General features: G+C 36.0%; 1 protein-coding gene across 10 annotated transcripts in view; it reads left to right on the plus strand.

Moving 5' to 3' along the window:
• LOC119075288 (beta-arrestin-1) overlaps positions 1-9992 on the plus strand; it is a 61279-nt gene extending 51287 nt beyond the window's left edge. For 7 of the 10 annotated variants that reach the window (XM_037181680.1, XM_037181677.1, XM_037181684.1 and 4 more), the window contains 4 exons: positions 6520-6612; positions 6682-6855; positions 6930-7391; positions 8232-9992. In XM_037181680.1, coding sequence (XP_037037575.1) covers positions 6520-6612; positions 6682-6855; positions 6930-7011 — 349 coding nt within the window. In that variant the 3' untranslated portion in view covers positions 7012-7391; positions 8232-9992. Of the gene's footprint in view, positions 1-532; positions 563-6519; positions 6613-6681; positions 6856-6929; positions 7392-8231 lie in introns of all 10 variants that reach the window. The other 3 variants (XM_037181676.1, XM_037181678.1, XM_037181681.1) reach the window with 1 other exon arrangement.
• The last annotated feature ends 10419 nt before the right edge of the window (positions 9993-20411 follow it).

The raw sequence follows: 20411 nt of genomic DNA on the forward strand, positions 1-20411 counted from the left end.
CTTGTTTACCACAGCTGGTTCAGTCATACAATCACTCGACTTAAGCTTGCTAAACGGAATCAATAAATATGAGACAAAACATAAAAACATCATACAAAAAGCGTCTTTAGTCTCATGTTTTTGTGTGACATCATTTTTTAATGATCCCTTACACCCTATTAATGGGGGTTCCCAGCAATTACATAGTGTATTTTGTGACAAAGGTCTGAAAATTGGACCATCGACACAGATCGATTCTGTTTTGGCCCCTCCGCTTGAGGAATTATTCATGGAAAAAAAGTGGGGCACAATTTTCGGCTCCACATCAAAATCGATTCAGATGAAAAACTCATTTATCGATGTTACAATTTGCATATCTTTGTCACTAAACGCAGTATGGAAAAGTGTTTTATATGAAATGGGACCTTCACTACGTCAATTTTTAATAGCGTCGTATCTGTTCAGCTAAGCGCCAGTAACGACGTCATACTGTTGTTATCATAACCGTCAAAATTAAAATAAATTAAATAAATAACAACGAATCGTTTATTAGGTCTCGCAACTCAGTCGACGGGCAATATAGGTTTGTAAATACTCACATTTCGCTTAATTTGTATTCGCTCTGAAACTATTGATCTTTATTACGTCCTAATGAGATTGTAATTGTCATGTGAATGAAATAGATGCCGTTGTCGTTCGTATTGCAAGTAATACATTAAATAATACCGTTTAGCTTTAAAAGTAATGTGCACATAGCTTCAGACTTCACTAATTGCCGAGCTTTACTAGTGTAGAATTATAAATTCCATCAGTGTATGTAATAGTATATTACTTCCGAGGTTCCAAGTTGTGTATTTGATAAGTGGGGTGTTACAGCCCGACCCGAAGGGGAGGGCTGTATTCCTTACTTGTCAAATAACAACTTGGAACCTCGTAAGTACAATGCTTTACGTGATTAGGCGATGTAAATGAAAATGAAACATGCCGTAACACGTAAACTCAATTAATTCCACATATAACTTCAATGTTAAAGTACTGGTCGTTATCGCATGTGGAATACAATGAATTGGATTGAGGTTGGATGGAACTTATGACTCTATGATGACGTGCCAATTATTTGTGGCCTCGTAGAAATTTGTTTTTTTCGCATCTTCGCTAGGCTTAAGCACTGTTACATAATTATTTACTAACATTTTGTATAATTTGTCTAATTTGAAAGTGCATTTTATAATAGAGAAACGTTCAATGGATGGTTGATTGTTAGTTTTGTTGCATGCTATGATTCTAATTTTTAATTGTTCATTAGGACCTATTTAGGTCATTGCCAATTAAGATATAGTGTGGAGGTAATGTCATTCAGACGCGCGGCCTAGAACATAAGTTCGATGAGAAGAAAATGGATGACTATGATTTACTTGTGTTTCACAAATTATTTTCGCTATCTCACAACAGATGGCCCGACTTTCTATTCCATTTTTTTATTTTTAAGGAGGAGATGGCGGTTGTAAGTTTCGTGCCACCGCACATCAGATCCGGTTATGTGTATATATGACATTACCTATTAACTCCACACTATATTTCTCCTGGCCATTCTATCACTAGCCATAGGAAATATTGGCTGTAGATTGCCGTAAGAATTTGTTTTTAGTTGTTACGTCAATGTTCGTTTAGTGCGCGTTGTTGGGAGTCAGCAGTAACACGAATTTATCCTTTGCCAATAGAAGAGGATGATCAAACAACTAGATCGCAAAACATTTCCCGGGTAAAAAAAAAGTGAATGTGAGACCCCTTTTGAGACCGTTTTTTTTTGTATGGAGGTGAGACGTCTCTTTTCGAACCTTTGAGACTGGTTTCTTCTCATATACTGATGAATTGATGATGATGATGATTGCGAAACCGATGAGAAGTCTCGTTTTAAATGTTTTAATAGACTGTATGAGACTGACTGAGTGGTCTCTTCTTCTGTATTTTACGAGACTGACCGAGTGGTCTCTTCTCCTGTATTTTACGAGACTGACCGAGTGGTCTCTACTCCTGTATTTTACGAGACCGACCGAGTGGTCTCTTCTTCTGTATTTTACGAGACCGACCGAGTGGTCTCTTCTTCTGTATTTTACGAGACCGACCGAGTGGTCTCTTCTTCTGTATTTTACGAGACTGACCGAGTGGTCTCTTCTCCTGTATTTTACGAGACTGACCGAGTGGTCTCTTCTTCTCTATTTTACGAGACTGACCGAGTGGTCTCTTCTTCTGTATTTTACGAGACTGTCCGAGTAGTCTCTTCTTCTGTATTTTACGAGACCGACCGAGTGGTCTCTTTTTTAATAATTTGCGAGACCGACTGAGTGGTCTCTTTTCAAAATAGTTTACGAGACCGACTGAGTGGTCTCTTTTTTAGATTTGACTATGTTTGAGACTCAAAATATTTTTGAGACTCTTTGAGAAGTCTCATTTCAGTTTTTTCTAGATCCTTTTAGAGGCCATCTGAGAACTCTCACTTTCTTTTTGATATTTCTTGAGGTTATTTGAGACGTCTCATTTTAATTTTTTTTCGATATCCTTTTGAGGCCATCTGAGAACTATCACTTTCTTTTCGACATTTTCTGAGACCATCTGAGAACTCTCATTTCCATTTTCCATCTGTGAGATATTTCATTGTCTTTAGGCTGTAGTTTCTTCCCGCATTCACAGATGGCACAGTTTTTTATTTTTTCTTATAATTCGCTGAAATGATAGAAATTTTAGTGATATTTGATTTTTTTTTTACCTTTTTTTATTTCGTAATGTATTTTCCGGTCACCACTCCAAGTACTAACCGCGCCGAATGATGCTTAACTTTAGGATTGGACTGCCAGCCACCTTACGCGTGTTGCTAAATTGGATATATCTTCGTATAGGTCTTATTTCGAACCGTTGTTACAAAAACTTTGAGGCCGACTGAGTGGTCTTCCTTGGATTATTTTTCGTTGGAATTTGGGAGACTGACCGAGAAGTCTCGTTTTGAATATTTTACGAGAATGTAAGAGAGCGACCGAGTGGTCTTTCCTGGATTATTTTTCGTTGGACTTTGGGAGACTGACCGAGAAGTCTCGTTTTGAATATTTTACGAGAATGTAAGAGACCGACCGAGTGGTCTTTTTTGGATTATTTTTCGTAGGACTTTAGGAGACTGACCGAGAAGTCTCGTTTATGAACATTTTACGAGAATGTAAGAGACCGAACGAGTGGTCTTTCTTGGATTATTTTCGTTGGACTTGAGGAGACTGACCGAGAAGTCTCGTTTTGAATATTTTACGAGAATATAAGAGAGCGACCGAGTGGTCTTTCTTGAATTATTTTTCGTTGGACTTTAAGAGACTGACCGAGTAGTCTCGTTTTGAATATTTTACGAGAATGTAAGAGACCGACCGAGTGGTCTTTCTTGGATTATTTTTCGTTGGACTTTGGGAGACTGACTAAGAAGTCTCGTTTTGAATATTTTACGAGAATGTAAGAGAGCGACCGAGTGGTCTTTCCTGGATTATTTTTCGTTGGACTTTGGGAGACTGACCGAGAAGTCTCGTTTTGAATATTTTACGAGAATGTAAGAGACCGACCGAGTGGTCTTTCTTGGATTATTTTCGTTGGACTTGAGGAGACTGACCGAGAAGTCTCGTTTTGAATATTTTACGAGAATATAAGAGAGCGACCGAGTGGTCTTTCTCGGATTATTTTTCGTTGGACTTTGGGAGACTGACCGAGAAGTCTCGTTTTTGAACATTTACGAGAATATAAGAGACCGAACGAGTAGTCTTTTCGGATTATTTTTCATTGGACTTTATGAGACCGGCCGAGTAGTCTCGTTTTTGAACATTTTACGAGAATGTAAGAGACCGAACGAGTAGTCTTTTCGGATTATTTTTCATTGGACTTTATGAGACTGGCGGAGTAGTCTCGTTTTTGAATATTTTATGAGAATGTAATCGAACGACCGAATGGTCTCTCTTGGATTTTTTTTCGTTGGACTTTATGAGACTGACCGAGTGGTCTCATTTCAAGAACATATTTTTTCGAAATGCAGAGACCAACTGAGTGGTCTCATTTCAAGAACATATTTTTTCGAAATGCAGAGACCAACTGAGTGGTCTCATTTTAAGAACATATTTTTTTTAAATGCAGAGGCCAACTGTTTCAATTTTTGACATACTTTGACTCTGATCCACTGTAGAGACCTTTGAGAGTTCTCTTTAGAACTAAACTTTTATTTTACCTAATTATTTAAATTATTTATGAGACTAATGATACAGTAATGATGTGAGTAATAAAGTTTTTTTAGAAAATAGTTACGAAACCAATACCAGCTGATCAAAATAAATACGCCGTCGAAATGGCTACTTGTTCACAGAACTCGATGCAAACACAGCAGCAAAACTTGATAGAAACAAAATTGCGTTTATAATTAAAAGTTAAGTTCAAAAGAGAACTCTCATAGGTCTCTGCAGTCGGTCAGAGTCAAATATTGAAAAAAAGACCGCTCAGTTGTTTTCTATTTCAAAAAATGAGACTGCTGATTTGGTCTCTGTATTTCAAAAAAATATTTTCTTGAAGTGAGACCACTAGGTCAGTCTCCCAAAGTCCAACGAAAAATAATCCAGGAAAGACCACTCGGTCGGTCTCTTTCATTCGCGTAAAATTTTCAAAAACGAGACTTTTCGGTCAGTCTCCTAAAGTCCAACGGAAAATAATCCAAGAAAGACCAGTCGGTCGGTCTCTTACATTCTCGTAAAATATTCAAAACGAGACTTCTCGGTCAGTCTCCCAAAGTCCAACGAAAAATAATCCAGGAAAGACCACTCGTTTGGTCTCTTACATTCTCGTAAAATATTCAAAACGAGACCACTCGGTCAGTCTCCCAAAGTCCAACGAAAAATAATCTAAGAAAGACCACTCGGTCGGTCTCTTACATTCTCGTAAAATATTCAAAACGAGACCACTCGGTCAGTCTCCCAAAGTCCAACGAAAAATAATCCAAGAAAGACCACTCGGTCGCTCTCTTACATTCTCGTAAAATATTCAAAACGAGACCACTCGGTCAGTCTCCCAAAGTCCAACGAAAAATAATCCAGGAAAGACCACTCGGTCGGTCTCTTTCATTCTCGTAAAATATTCAAAACGAGACTTCTCGGTCAGTCTCCTCAAGTCCAACGAAAATAATCCAAGAAAGACCACTCGGTCGGTCTCTTACATTCTCGTAAAATGTTCATAAACGAGACTTCTCGGTCAGTCTCCTAAAGTCCAACGAAAAATAATCCAAGAAAGACCACTCGGTCGCTCTCTTACATTCTCGTAAAATATTCAAAACGAGACCACTCGGTCAGTCTCCCAAAGTCCAACGAAAAATAATCCAAGAAAGACCACTCGGTCAGTCTCCCAAAGTCCAACGAAAAATAATCCAAGAAAGACCACTCGGTCGGTCTCTTTCATTCTCGTAAAATATTCAAAACGAGACTTCTCGGTCAGTCTCCTCAAGTCCAACGAAAATAATCCAAGAAAGACCACTCGGTCGGTCTCTTACATTCTCGTAAAATGTTCATAAACGAGACTTCTCGGTCAGTCTCCTAAAGTCCAACGAAAAATAATCCAAGAAAGACCACTCGGTCGCTCTCTTACATTCTCGTAAAATATTCAAAACGAGACCACTCGGTCAGTCTCCCAAAGTCCAACGAAAAATAATCCAAGAAAGACCACTCGGTCGGTCTCTTACATTCTCGTAAAATATTCAAAACGAGACCACTCGGTCAGTCTCCCAAAGTCCAACGAAAAATAATCCAAGAAAGACCACTCGTTCGGTCTCTTACATTCTCGTAAAATGTTCAAAACGAGACTTCTCGGTCAGTCTCCCAAAGTCCAACGAAAAATAATCCAAGAAAGACCACTCGGTCGGTCTCTTACATTCTCGTAAAATATTCAAAACGAGACCACTCGGTCAGTCTCCCAAAGCCCAACGAAAAATAATCCAAGAAAGACCACTCGGTCGCTCTCTTACATTCTCGTAAAATATTCAAAACGAGACCACTCGGTCAGTCTCCCAAAGTCCAACGAAAAATAATCCAGGAAAGACCACTCGGTCGCTCTCTTACATTCTCGTAAAATATTCAAAACGAGACTTCTCGGTCAGTCTCCTAAAGTCCTACGAAAAATAATCCAAGGAAGACCACTCGCTCGGTCTCAAAAATCTCATAAAATATTGAAAAAGAGACCACTCGGTCAGTCTCGTTCAGCCAAAGTTCAACAATCATCAAAGAAATAAAATATTGAGAATGAAATGAGACTGAAAACGTAATGAGACTGAAATGAGACCGTTGATCATGCTCATTTTACAGTCTCACTGAGACCTTAATTTTCACCCGGGTTTTGCTTCCGTCGAAACGTAGAAGCGGTGTCACAGTCGAAAATAGTCTGCATTTTGTTTTATTTTCTTTATCAATATCTATTGTTGAAATAGGAATACCACAAAACTGATATGTTATCCTGAAATTGAATAAATAAATTTTTTAACAGAATTGCTGATCCATCTCAACGTGAAAATTTGGGCATTATCGTTCAGTATAAGGTGAAAGTTAAACTATGCATTGGTGGACCACTCTTGCCTGGGTATAAAAATCCGTCAATATAATTGATATCAAATCGAAGCAGTACAAATGTTTCCCTGATCCATTACAGTGATCTTGTTGCCGAACTGCCGTTTATACTAATGCATCCGAAGCCAGAAGAGGAGGATTTAAGTGCACTTGTGCTGGAGCGCTCGCCCGGTAGAAGTGCAGCCGATCGAATAAACCAAGAAGGATTACAAGAGAATGCTGAAGTGCCCACCCAAAATTTAATTCAATTGGATGGGTAAGTTGATGCTTTGGAAGCTTCGGCAATAAAAAATTAAATCTTTTTCTCTGTTCTTTTTTGTCGAAATTTAGTGACGATGACTGCAAAGATGATGACATCATTTTTGAAGATTTCGCCAGACTTCGACTTAAAGGTGCTGAAACTGAGGCCTAGAACCTGCTAAGGAAAATATTTTTTGTATCTAAAAGTTGTTGTCAATGTGTTAAAGCAAAAGTAAAATCGAAAATTATTTTTAAAAAAATTTTTAAACTGAAAATTTGCACGCAGAAATGGAAAAGAAATGACTAAAAATAAAAATTCTATGAAAGTTTTCAATGATAGCAAACTCTAAGAAAATTATTTTACTTATATTTGTTGAAAAAAATCGCTGGACATTTCTTGTGTTTGATTTTTTTTTTTTTATTGTTTTTATGCCAATTAGCAGGAGCACACAGAGTCAATATCATTTTTAAGATGCTTGTTTTGAAACATGCAAATAACCAAAGTTAGTTCTTATACAGTTTAAAAAAAAAACATTTACTCAAAAACGTGAGGTAATATATATTATGCACCTGTTGCCAAGATTGTTATTTTGACATGTAGGACATTATTGTCCTAGCCGAAGGCGTGGGCCATAATGCCAACACGTCAAAATAACAGTCTGGCAATAGGTGCATATCATATTTTATCTGTCGAGAACAGATATATCGAGATAAACAAAAACTCCCTAAAGGGATAAGCTCGAGATTATCGTTCTAGACAGATAATAGTACATTTTCTACCTTGGTGTATATTTCGAGAATAACTTCGTATGTACAATTGTATATAACGAGCGCCAGCGAGTGTATATACAATTGTACATAAGAAGTGATTCGAGAAATATACACCAAGGTAGAACAATGTTTTATCTCCTGCAAGCTGATATTTCATACATTAGCGAAATAACCACAAAAATTTGGATTTAAAATTAATTAATTAAGCATTGTGTTTTAAAACGCATTACAACCAAAAAAAAAACATCATACAGAGAATCCTTTATTTACTTACTCACACACATATACTATCCACCTCAACATTTCGTTCAAATCACATCATTCCGACTACTCTGATTATTTGATCGATGTAGAAGTGACTAACGAACCACTACCGACACCAATTGCATCTCGTTATGTGATTTGTTGGCGTAGTGGTCAGCATGTTTGGTTGACATGCTGCTGGTCCCGTGTTCGCTTCCGCCGTTCGGCGAATTTTTTTTTTTTCAAATATGTAGATGGAAAGTAAATTTACCCTAGGTGGGTTATGTGTGAATTATCCAATCGTATAGGCTGTGGTTATGTATGTGTTTGTATTTATATGCAGAAACGCGTAATGTATGAAATATCAGCTTGCAGGAGATAAAGTCTATTTCATGGCGGCGAAACTTCACCTCAAGTTGTTGTGTAAAATACCTTACTTGGCAATGAGACAAATAATGAAAATGTATGTATTTCACACAAGAAATACCATTTCCACCATTTGTCCCATTTGTAAGTAAATGTACTATGAAAATGAAACGATGCAGCAATTTACATGTTTCTTCTCTAATTCGATTAACCTGAATCTAAATCACGGTTCTGGGATTTCAAAGAGAAGACAATGTGATTATGAAACGTTTTGAAAGTACATCGCCCGATCGGCGATTATTGTTCTTTTTTATATTCCATTTTATAAACAAAAGATTTCCGGCAATCGAAATTTTAAGATCATTGCTAAAATAACATAATTCTTTCAACTAAGAAGTGAGCGGGTCTCTGTACAGAATACTAATTGATTCACACACAGAATTGCATTTTTATTTCTTCACAAAACACAATTTAGTGTTAAGGGCGGGCGATTTAGTGTTCAATAAGTCAACCGACGTCAAGGTCTTTTTTCTTCATTCATAAATTTTTGACAGGTGACAATTTGTCAGTCTTCGTTCTCCTTTAACTTTTGTTGTAACATAAAATGTTAAGTAGAACGAAGACTAATCGTCTCTATCTCTGACTCTAAAACCAAGATCGATTTAATTCGGATCGAACTAGACTCAAAAATTTCTAACAAGACCTACACGGGACGAGAAAAGACATTTTCATTGTACAATAGAAGATCGAGCTCAGACCAGACTAGTCCAGAAAATAGGCATGTTCACTGAATAATAACGTCAATCGATGATAAAATTTCAGAATATCAATTATCAATCAACATTCGATTGATATTTATTTTACGAAACTATCGATAATTACGAAATAATCGATATTTTACCCATCGAATGAATTATCGAACATGCCTTCGAGAAAACCAGACCAAAAAGTCTTTACGTTGAAAAGGCGAGCTACATTGAAAACTATAGCTCTCGATCAACCGGAATGTTCAGATTCGGGTTTTCCAGTAACAACTTGACCGAAGTCGAGAAATAATGGTTCTGTGATCCTTCCACCAAATGCAACACCGCACATATTTACAGCGCCGCACTTAACAATCTCCACAAAATGTGTGGCTATGTTCACGTTTAAATGACATTTGTATTGCGGAGATGTTTTTGCGAAGATTGCAAAAGAATAATTTCGAACTGAAACGACAATATTAAATTTTGTACATTACCCGTTATACGAGTGCTATAAATGTCGACCAATCAGTAATTTAAAGTAAAAAAATGAAAAATATATTTCCGGGATACCGACCGAACACAATTCAATTTCCCCGGGTTTTTATTAGCCCCACTCACTTCTGTCTTTCAACAGTGCATCCTTATAAAAATGCTCATTGTATTTGTACTAAATTGTGCGATGTCATAGTAAAAAAAAACTTTATAGCACGGTGTTGAGCACATATTGTTTAAAAATTTGTATTTAGAAATTTTTATCGAATAAGGAGCTAAATTTGATGTTGTAAGAGATAAAGTTTCGTTGAACTGCAGAACAGTCAACATTTTTTTTTTGTGAAATTTTAAAATTTTTATATAAAAATAATATAAACACGAAATCTGTCAACCGTGTAGCATTGAGTGTTTCAGACGCATTTATATCTAAAAATTAGAAACTTTTAAAATAGATATTAAGGATTCGTTGACCTATATAACCAAAGTTTTTATATATGTGTACATGAATAATACAAAAAGAAAAAGAAAAAAATAATACTTTGGACCTAACACTTCTCTGTTTTCAGTTTGATTATGTACGACATTTCATTTGGCAAAACGTCAATGTCGTTGAAAATTTCCGCGTCTGCCTTGTCCCTGTGTAATGTACGGTATGTGTGTTAGATGAGAAGATTGTAACTGCCAATAAACGGTATACTAGCCAAACGCAAAGCATGCAAATCAACGTGTTTCGCTCAATATACTTACGATTTCAATGGTACTCACCAAAGGCTCTATACCAGGCAAAAGTTGACCGATTTTTAAAAGTTGGATTCGTTCCTTACATCCGCCGTTTATACAATGACAACAAATCAATGAGGGTGATATAGATTGTTATTGTGCGTGAAATTTTTGAAAACGCAAATGATTTTTGTGGATTTTTTTTTATTTTTATTTTTTTTAAGGTATTTCAGGTTTTAGGTACTTAGAGTGATAAATATTTGATCACCCTAAATACCTAAAACCTGAAATACCTTAAAAAAAATAAAAATAAAAAAATTTCCACAAAATGATTTGCGTTTTCAAAAATTTCGCGCACAATAAAAATCCATATCACTTTCATTCATTTGTTGTCATTGTATAAACGGCGGATGTAAGGAACGAATCCAACGTTTAAAAATCGGTCAACTTTTGCCTGGTATAGAGCCTTTGTACTCACGCAATGTTGAAATACTTTTTAACATCCATGTTAACCGACCAAGACATGCTCTGACTTGGAATGACATTTTTATACTTGAGATACCACAAACCACAATATTATTGCTCAGAACAGATCGGGTTTGACTTAAAAACAACCCTAATTTAATCTTAAGGCTCTGGTTATATTGCAAACCTGAACCTGAAAAACTTCAGTCAGGTTACGTATCTGAACCTAAACTGACCAATGAATTTAAATTTTCAGGCGAGTTCTCGTCTATCAGGTCAGGTAAACCAGAATTCAGCTAAATCTGAGCCGAAACATGTGGACCTGCCACTAATCCTCTTGTAAGAATATTTGTAAATTGTTCTATGATATTTCTCTGTGATATTTTTATAAGGTTCAAACTCTTTTATATTTGACAAAACTTTTTAAATATATTTTTCAGCCTTAGAGGTACATACCTGTCCAGCTAACAAAAAATTCTGCCCGTTGAGCAATAATAATTAAAACCAATTGTTTTTCCAACATTTATGCTGTCGTATTCATTAATTACGTTATATTGAAATCGTAGGGACAATACTAAAAAAAAGTTCACGTGAAAGTGTTGACCTGTAATGTTTGTGATCTGCTGAAGGTTTGCTCTAATTTCCATTATCATCAATCATCCATCATACCAAAAAAATTCGTTTTATCCGTTTAGTTTTGTAACAAAAGATCGTTACATTCAAACTACAATTTTTCCTATGTTCAATTATTTATGAGCTGATCAATGAATATTAAGATTGTCGGAATAGCTCAAACAAAATACAAATTTCTTAGTTTTTGCCAATATATTTCGTTCTTAATTCAAGAACATCATCAGGGCTGTAACAAAAATAATTCATTGATAACAACACAAATCATAGCTGTATAAAGAGACACAGCGTACCTATGTATAATTACATTCGTACAAAATAGCAAAAACTGCCCACAACAAAGGTTCTGTGTATGTTCCGTCTGTATAAATCATAAATAAAACAGATTATAAGAAAATGCTATTCGCACTACATTAGCAAAATCAACTTACAGAAACAAACACTTCGTCAAAAACATTAATAAAATCAGAAACGAGCCATCAGAACAGTCGGAGCGTTTGCTGCGACTGAGCCCCGTACAAACCCGTATATCTATTGCGTACGTGACCCTAGTGCGTCTGTCAGGTTGCTAGGAATCTCGCGCCGCGTCATTCACAATAATTCACATTTTGACACATTTTGTATAAGGAAGATGTCACTTTGTGAGTTATTGTGAATGACGCGGCGCGAGATTCCCTAACACCGTCTGTCACCCTACTTTGACCGTAAGCCTATTGCGCCGGTTAAAGTAGTTAAAGTAAAATTATTATGTAATGTGTACATCTTAGAAATTGCGCATAGCGCAATTACGAAGCCCCGTACGACGTTCCTTTCAAATTTATTGAGTATAAATACACATAGGGCCTAGTATCGGCCTCAGTCCGAGGATCCAAATTATTCTTTAAATTATTATTATTATTATTATTATTATTATTATTATTATATTCGGCCTTTGATTACCTTCCAAATGAAACAAAAAATACGGAAAACGGATGAAATTTGCTCGAGTTATATGTAAAATACACATAGGGCCCTAGTAGCGGCCTTAGTCCAAGGACCCAAATTTTTTTTTTTTTTCAACAACATTCTATTCGGTGTTCGATTATCTTTCAAATGAAACAAAAATTACGAAAAACGGATGAAATTTACGCGAGTTGTATGTAAAATACGCATAGGGCCCTAGTAGCGGCCTTAGTCCGAGGTCCCAAATTTAATTTTTTTTAACAACATTCTATTCGGTCTTTGATTACCTTCCAAATGACACAAAAATTACGAAAAACGAATGAAATTTACTCGAGTTCAATGTAAAATACACATAGGGCCCTAGTAGTGGCCTTAGTCCAAGGACCCAAATTTAATTTTTTTTCAACAACATTCTATTCAGCCTTTGATTACCTTCCAAATGAAACAAAAATTACGAAAAACGGATGAAATTTGCTCGAGTTATATGTAAAATACACATAGGGCCCTAGTAGCGGCCTTAGTCCAAGGACCTAATTTTTTTTTTTTCAACAACATTCTATTCGGTGTTCGATTATCTTTCAAATGAAACAAAAATTACGAAAAATGGATGAAATTTACTCGAGTTGTATGTAAAATACGCATAGGGCCCTAGTAGCGGCCTTAGTCCGAGGACCCAAATTTAATTTTTTTTTCAACAACATTCTATTCGGCCTTTGATTACCTTCCAAATGACACAAAAATTACGAAAAACGAATAAAATTTACTTGAGTTCTATGTAAAATACACATAGGGCCCTAGTAGCTTTTCACTTCTAAGGCCCTAACTCACGGTCCACTCATCCGATTGGTATTGACAATACCTATCATTTGCCGTGTCATTTTCATTTCCATCGTTTATTTTGCCATAAATATCACCAAAAGACCTTAAATCACTTAGGTGGCCCTAACTCACGAAGCGCCGACCCGAATATGCCCATCTTCGAAATTAGCCTCACTGTTTTGACTATCTTTCAGGGAAAAAAAAAAATTGAAATCGGATTTGATTTACTCAAGATATCGACGTGACAGAAAGACGGACAGACGGCCCAAATTTTTATTGCGGATTCGTCATCTATGAACATAGGCAAACACTTTGCCCTTACCGTCTGCTTCGAATTCCATCAATTACACACGGCATCGTAATCCTATAAGCCCCTTTGTACTTCGTACGGGGCTAAAAACTCCTCCACAACAACCGGCAAAATCACAACAGTAACTTTGAAAACATAAAGAACCACTTCCTAGAAAAGCTTTGCCATCCGTTTTACAAAAGTACGACTAACAAAACTTTAATGGCATTCTCATTCGGCGCGACAATTCAAATGATGTTATTGTATGCAGTCGATAGAAAAACTGATTCTTTCTGTTCTGTTTGTTGATGCAATTTGTGTTCTTCCTTATGTGGATCATTTCTAAAACACAACGTTTCTTCTTGTTGTATTCAAATTCGAGGATTTCTACATCGTCCCACTTCGGTTCATGATTTAATGTAACAGCATGTTCGGTGATGGCACTATGATCAATGTTCTTGATCTTGGCGTTGTATTTATGCTGGTACATTCTTCTTTTCAACTTCTGTTTCGTCTGTCCAATGTAAATGGCATCGCAAGAGCATATGACTTTGTAAACAACATTAGATTGTTCCAACTTGACTGTCTTATCTTTCAGTCTGCTGAAACAATATTTTTTAACATTGTTGTCACCTCTACCAACTGTTGTAAAATGTTCTTTGCAAATAGATTTTTCCTATGCATTTTTTTTCATTAACTTTGCTGTGAAAAAAACTTACACATTCATGCTCCAAGCGTTTACCTGTAAATGACGTTTTTGTCTCTTCTATCGACGAACTTCATTACTTGGTTAGTATCAGGCGCGCCGAGTTCTGTACGGAGAATAGGATTCCTCATCCGACCAAATTCCTATAGAGCACAGCAATATCAGACAATTTTAACCATTTTATTTAGAATTACACTCGCGGAATTTTGAAAACCGACACATTTTCTGTTTTGTGTTTTACTGGTTTTTTGTGAATTTTGCATGTATTTTTATATGGAGAAATCAGAAACTTAAGTAAAACACAGAAACAGAAAATGTGTCGGTTTTCAAAATTCTGCGAGTGTATTGAGATGTCTTAAAAAAATGTCTGCGGCATTTATATATTGTTGATGTTTTCGAAGTTTCTTTTTGTAAATCATCACTTCGTCTGATTGGTATCTATATTTTTGATGTGAAGGTAAGTTCAGGACCCAACAGAAGAAAGGTGAAGAATAATATTGCGAACTAAAATCACCGTAAAGTCAGACTACGTTATTTTTAAGTAGACAATTAGTCGAGGCAATTATAGTAAGTTATTTTTAATCGACGTTAAACATTATTCTAAGCAAAAAGTTGATCTACGGTAGGCTAAGAGTAATTGCTCTTAGACTGTATGTCTCTAAAACGCACTGATTTTTTTATAAAACTGTTCCAATGTCAATTCGTGCCTACATAAAATTTCAAAAATGCCGGCCCAATATTTTTGAGTTTAAACTGTTTTAAGATATTCAGCTAATCGAAAACGTAGCCAGACCAAACACATTGTCCTAGCTACCAGGTAACTCAGACACATTTTTTCATATAGCGGCTACCAATGGCCTCAGTCACAATTTTGGCGGCTGAAAATAGTAAAAATAGGCGTTGTATTTTGTAAAATCTATTTTTTACTGATGCACAACTATTTTCTGATAAAAAATTGTATATTTCTTCTACATACGAAAAGGTTTCAGAAGCGTACTAAATATGAACCAACAGACATGTAAAAGATTATTGTAATCGTACTCGTACACTGTAAAATGGATGATTTCGAAAAATCTCCACACAGGCGAGATGAAAACTACACTGTAAATGCTTTCGGTTGTTCATCTTTTATTTATTGTTTAGAAAATTAATTGCACATTTTCGAATTTTCGTCGTAGAACAATTTTGTAGTCATATAATGAAATAATTTATTTAACTTGCTAATTGTGTTATGCATCGATTAAAAATATGTTACAAGAAGTTGCCCCGACAAATTTTAGATTTCACTTTTCTAATAGAAGTGTTAAAATGAAGCTCGTTTCCAAATCGTAACTTATGCGTGTCATATCCAATATTTTTCAAATTTACTTTCGTGTATGGTGTAGCCTCGGGTGTAGCTTTTTTTGGGCCTTGTCGTAGTCATAATTTATCAGGATCGTATCAGGATCGATCAGGAAATACGGTACGGTATTGCAGCAGGTATAAAAGAAAAAGAAAATCTAAAAAAACAATGAGCACAATACGAAAAATATAGCTCTGACGCCCTCTATTAATATTAAAAAGCACAAATATTCGTTCATAGTTTTCCTTTGATCCGCGAAACAATTTCAATGAAATTCCCTGTGTTAATAACATAGTATGTTACATGATTTGTCGACAATATTGAGATAGGTAACCGTTGTACATCTACGTTGGTTCATGTTTTATACGTGTGAGTGAACGTTCATACAATCCGTAATACGTAGAGTGTGTCTCTAAAACAACTAATTGATTACGTTCACTGTTGTTTAGGAGTGGCTGAGTCTTAAATTACCAATTTCACGTAATAAGCTGTATATTTGTGTACTAATTGATTGAACAAAACCAACTAAAAATAGTTCAAATTTTAATGTCAGTTTTCGCATCCATTTATTGTATGTTTTAACACTTAAATCTGAGATTGTATAATCATGAATTTTATGGCATCCCAATCGTTTTTTCATCATTACTTTATTTACTTATAATAAATTTAGTATATATGTAAGGAACACAAAAGTAAATGTCACACCGTAAATACATACACCCATGTAATACATTATGTAAATTACCTACCTTTTATTAATTATTATAATTAATTAAAACAAAACAAAAAAATATATTGAGGAAAAAAATATTAAGTAAAAATATATTAATGTAAAACCATTTTATATTGCTGTTTCTTTTTCGATTTCGATTCCAAAAAAATCATTGAATGGAAGATAGTCAACACTCTCTCTAGCAACAAAACTCTCAGTTCTCTATGTCAAATTCACACCTTATTTCTTTGTATTCTACAAACACCATTTACATTTTGATTGACTACGCTGGAATTTACATGTAAATTCCAAATGCTACTTGATTCTTTCACCACCTTAATAATAGTATTTTGCATAACAAGGGGCGAAAGTAAAAAAAATTCAAACGTGTGAAGTTTGCAGCCCGCGCCGCAGGCAAGGGCGGCAATCACACGATTTGAATTTTTTTACTTTTGCCCCGAGTGATGCATACTATTTTTTATGCCAAATACTGCGGAAGATTTGTATTTTCGGTCCGAAATAAAACATAAATTTAATGAAACTGTTGAATTCTCAACAAAATTTGATGTAAAAACTGTAAAATGACGAAAAGCACGGGCTGCCGCCCCCTGGTATAAAAATAAAAATGATTTAACAGATAAAATTACATTAAACACACATTCACTTGCTAATAAAACATTTGGTTATCGTCAACACAACACTACACTCAATGCGTACTTTCAATCAAGTGAACATGTGCTTTCGTGACATATGAGGACCGAAAGTAAAATGATGACAGTGACATTTACTTTCGGCCCGCAAATACGCAAGCCCACGGGGCGAAAGTAAAATGATGACAGTGACATTTACTTTCGGCCCAAGGCCTGAATTTTTTTACTTTCGGTCACCATTTGAGGACCGAAAATACAAACTTTCGCAGTATTTGGCATAAAAAAGTAGTTTTCATGTATCGGGGCCGAAAATGAGGGAGTTTCGAGATTTTTCTCGGGTTTTCGACCCCTTACATGAATTTTTTTTTGAGTATCTGTTTTGGACGATTGATTTCAGGCACTTTCGCATGTAGCCCTCACTTCGTTCGGGCTACAACAAGCGAAATTGCCTAAAAACAATCGTCCAAAACAGATACACAAATAACTATTGTTTGCTAGAGACAGTATTGAAGATAGTTGAATAGTACATTGAATGACAAGGGGCAAAAGTGAAAAAATTCAACCGTGTGCGAGAGTTGATGCCCGCGCCGAAGGCAAGGGCCTCAATCGCACAGGTTGATTTTTTTTACTTTTGCCCCGAGTCGTTCATACTATTTTTTTTGATACCAACATCGAAAGTTGATACGTATCGCAAACAGCAGAACAAAATGTTGAAATATGAAGGCATTTAGCCAGAAAATGCGTGGGGCCAGGGGGCGGCAGCCCCCTGGTATATCAAAAATTTAATTATTTAGCCATCACAACAACAACACACACAAAAATTAACAAATAACTAACAAATCATTCAGCAACAAAAAGTATCAACTTCGTATGTTAATTTCAATAAGAGCACTGGCGCACGCTTTCTTTCAATTTTGATTGCAGTGCAGTACACTTATTGACAAGAGTCGACTATTACATTATATAGTCGACTTTCGCATTATGTATATTGACTTTCGCTTTATGTATTCTTTCTTTCTCCCCGCTCAAACACATAACTTGCATTTTTTTACTTTTGCCCCGGATTTCGAGGGCGAAAGTATCAACTTTCGATGTTGGTATCAAAAAAATTAAAATTTTCTCTGTTTCGAATAGATGTGTACGCCGGGCAATTTTTGTTCATCGGCTCGGCGTGAATTCTTTGTGTGGACGTTACCGTTAATGCTGACTATTATTGTATCGGACAATGGTTTACGCGCCAAAATATGTGGAAAGTTCCAGTTCTTTCGATCATATACGCGCCAATTGTGTAACACCGTTCGGACAAAATTCGGCAAAATTATTCACAGTGCAGCAAAATTAGTTTAGGTTTAAGGTCACCTACCTTTTATCTCCACAGGATTCGTACCTGTGGAGATTTCCAACAGACAAAGTCTTCAAATGTTTTCGGTTTTCTATGCCAGCCACAATGTCCGGAGTGGTTTGAAAAAAAAAAATCTGTCGTAGTGTCGCCAATCCAATGCGATTTCAGTGATCTAGCTCGCACCGATTATGCAAATGTACCGAACAATGGATTGTCTGTTATTCGGCGGCCAGAAGCAATCGGATGTGTAATTGATGTCCCGAACAAATGCAAATCAGTTCCTGAGGTCCAGCTCGCACCGATGAAACAAAACGCAACGAACAATTCGGCTGCCAGAAATAATGTAGCTCACGTTGATGCTCAAACTTTTAATCAACGGCCACAATTTTATGCATCCAGCAGCTTACAATGCACAACTTAAAACTTTGGGGTCACCAATGTAATGCTCTTGGCATTAACAGATAAATGGAACCGCTCTGGATCAAATACAATAACAATTTATTGAGCTCTTTAAGACTACTCTGTATGTTATGATGGCTGAGCGAAGAATAAACTTTTGTCTAAGTCACACCACTTGTTATACCTATTCCACAATCGGAAATAACAAATATAGTGTTGATAACAGATGGAGCAATACATTGCGATGTTTCCTATGACACATTGACAAGAAATAAACAGGGGTAGTGTGTCGAATTCGGGACACTACAGATGTTTGTTTTGACGAATGTACCATTTACAGATCGAGTTGACCGCGATGGATATAACTTGATTGTTCCCCTAATCCAATATCTACGCCGTAGATTCTACGTAGATTCGTACGAAACGAACTTTTTAATTTTGAAATATCGATGGTCTTACGAACATTTGAGAGATCTTTTAAATTATGGAATATGGAATTCATGCGATGAATAATAGGAAAAAAATTCACATAATCATAGTCAAAATGGACCTGTAAGGTAGTTTCTGACATTTGCTTTTTTGAGAAATAAATTCCCTTGACTGAAAGTCAATGGTCTAGCGCCAAAAAATAAGAGTGCCGGTAACCAATATCAGATAATACTGGGGGTGGATCTGGGCAAAAATGGAAAATCCTAAAATTTTATGAATTTTTGTCACTTCATTAAGTTGAGTAAATGTCGTCCGATTTAAATGAGCAATATGTCGGGCGATGCCCTTAGCCCGACCATGAACCCTATTAATGGTGGCCCCTCTAGGTCCTATCCCTAAGAAATGAGTGAAAAAAGTTTTGTAAAAAAATTGGCGAAATTTTGAAATTTTGTCACTTCTATAAGTTGATTTTTTTTTTTTTTGTTCTGATGTTTCAGTCTTGATCCATTTTACAAAGTAAAATTCACCTCAGCGATGAATTACGCTGTTCTAAAAATCGTTCATTTTGGGGCGTTTATGAGCGTTTTAAGTGCGACCTGTATGAGCCACATCTCTGAAAATACAGCAGTTAGGGAGTTCGGTGCGAAGTGTTTTAGATTCTAGTTTCATTTTTCAAGGGTTTTTCGCAAATGTAGCTAGATTAGAAGATTAGAGGTAGATACAGGTCTGTAAAACCCTATGTTTTAATGGAAATTCAATCGGAAACATGAGGGAATTCCTAACAAGAACTGATATCACGCAAAAACCACTTACTCATCTAGATCGGACAATATTTACTCAACTTATCGTAGTGACAAAATTTCAATTTTTCCAATTTTTATACCAAACTTTTTTGCCACTTGTTCAGGGATAGGATCTAGAAGTGGCACTAACAATAGGGTTCATGCTAATAGTGTAATTAAAAAGTTTTATACCGAACCAAAGTTACAAAGTAACAAAGTTTGGTCAAAATCATTAATTTCAAAACATATGATAATCCGTTTGTTCAAACAAACTTCGAAATGTTGAAATCTAAACCTATTTTAACGTGTGACAGCTCGTTGAACTCATATGTACTTTGGAGTAGTAGGATCAAAGGGAAAAAGTCAAAAGTTCGTGCTCCAGATTTTTAGCCCCGTACGAAGTACGAAGGGGCTTATAGGATTACGATGTCGTGTGTAATTGATGGAATTCGAAGCAGACGGTAAGGACAAAGTGTTTGCCTATGTTCATAGATGACGAATCCGCAATAAAAATTTGGGTCGTCTGTCTGTCACGTCGATATCTTGAGTAAATCAAATCCGATTTCAAAAAAAAAAAAATTCCCTGGAAGATAGTCAAAATAGTGAGGCTAAGTTCGAAGATGGGCGATTTTAGGTCGACCCATAAGTGATTTAACGTTTTCCGAAGATATCTCTGGCCAGTTAAAGGCTACACTTGTAAGTGACACGTCAAATGAAAGGTATTTAC

This window comes from Bradysia coprophila, unplaced genomic scaffold (assembly GCF_014529535.1).
Source record: "Bradysia coprophila strain Holo2 unplaced genomic scaffold, BU_Bcop_v1 contig_197, whole genome shotgun sequence".
Classification (NCBI taxonomy): Eukaryota; Metazoa; Arthropoda; class Insecta; order Diptera; family Sciaridae; genus Bradysia; species Bradysia coprophila.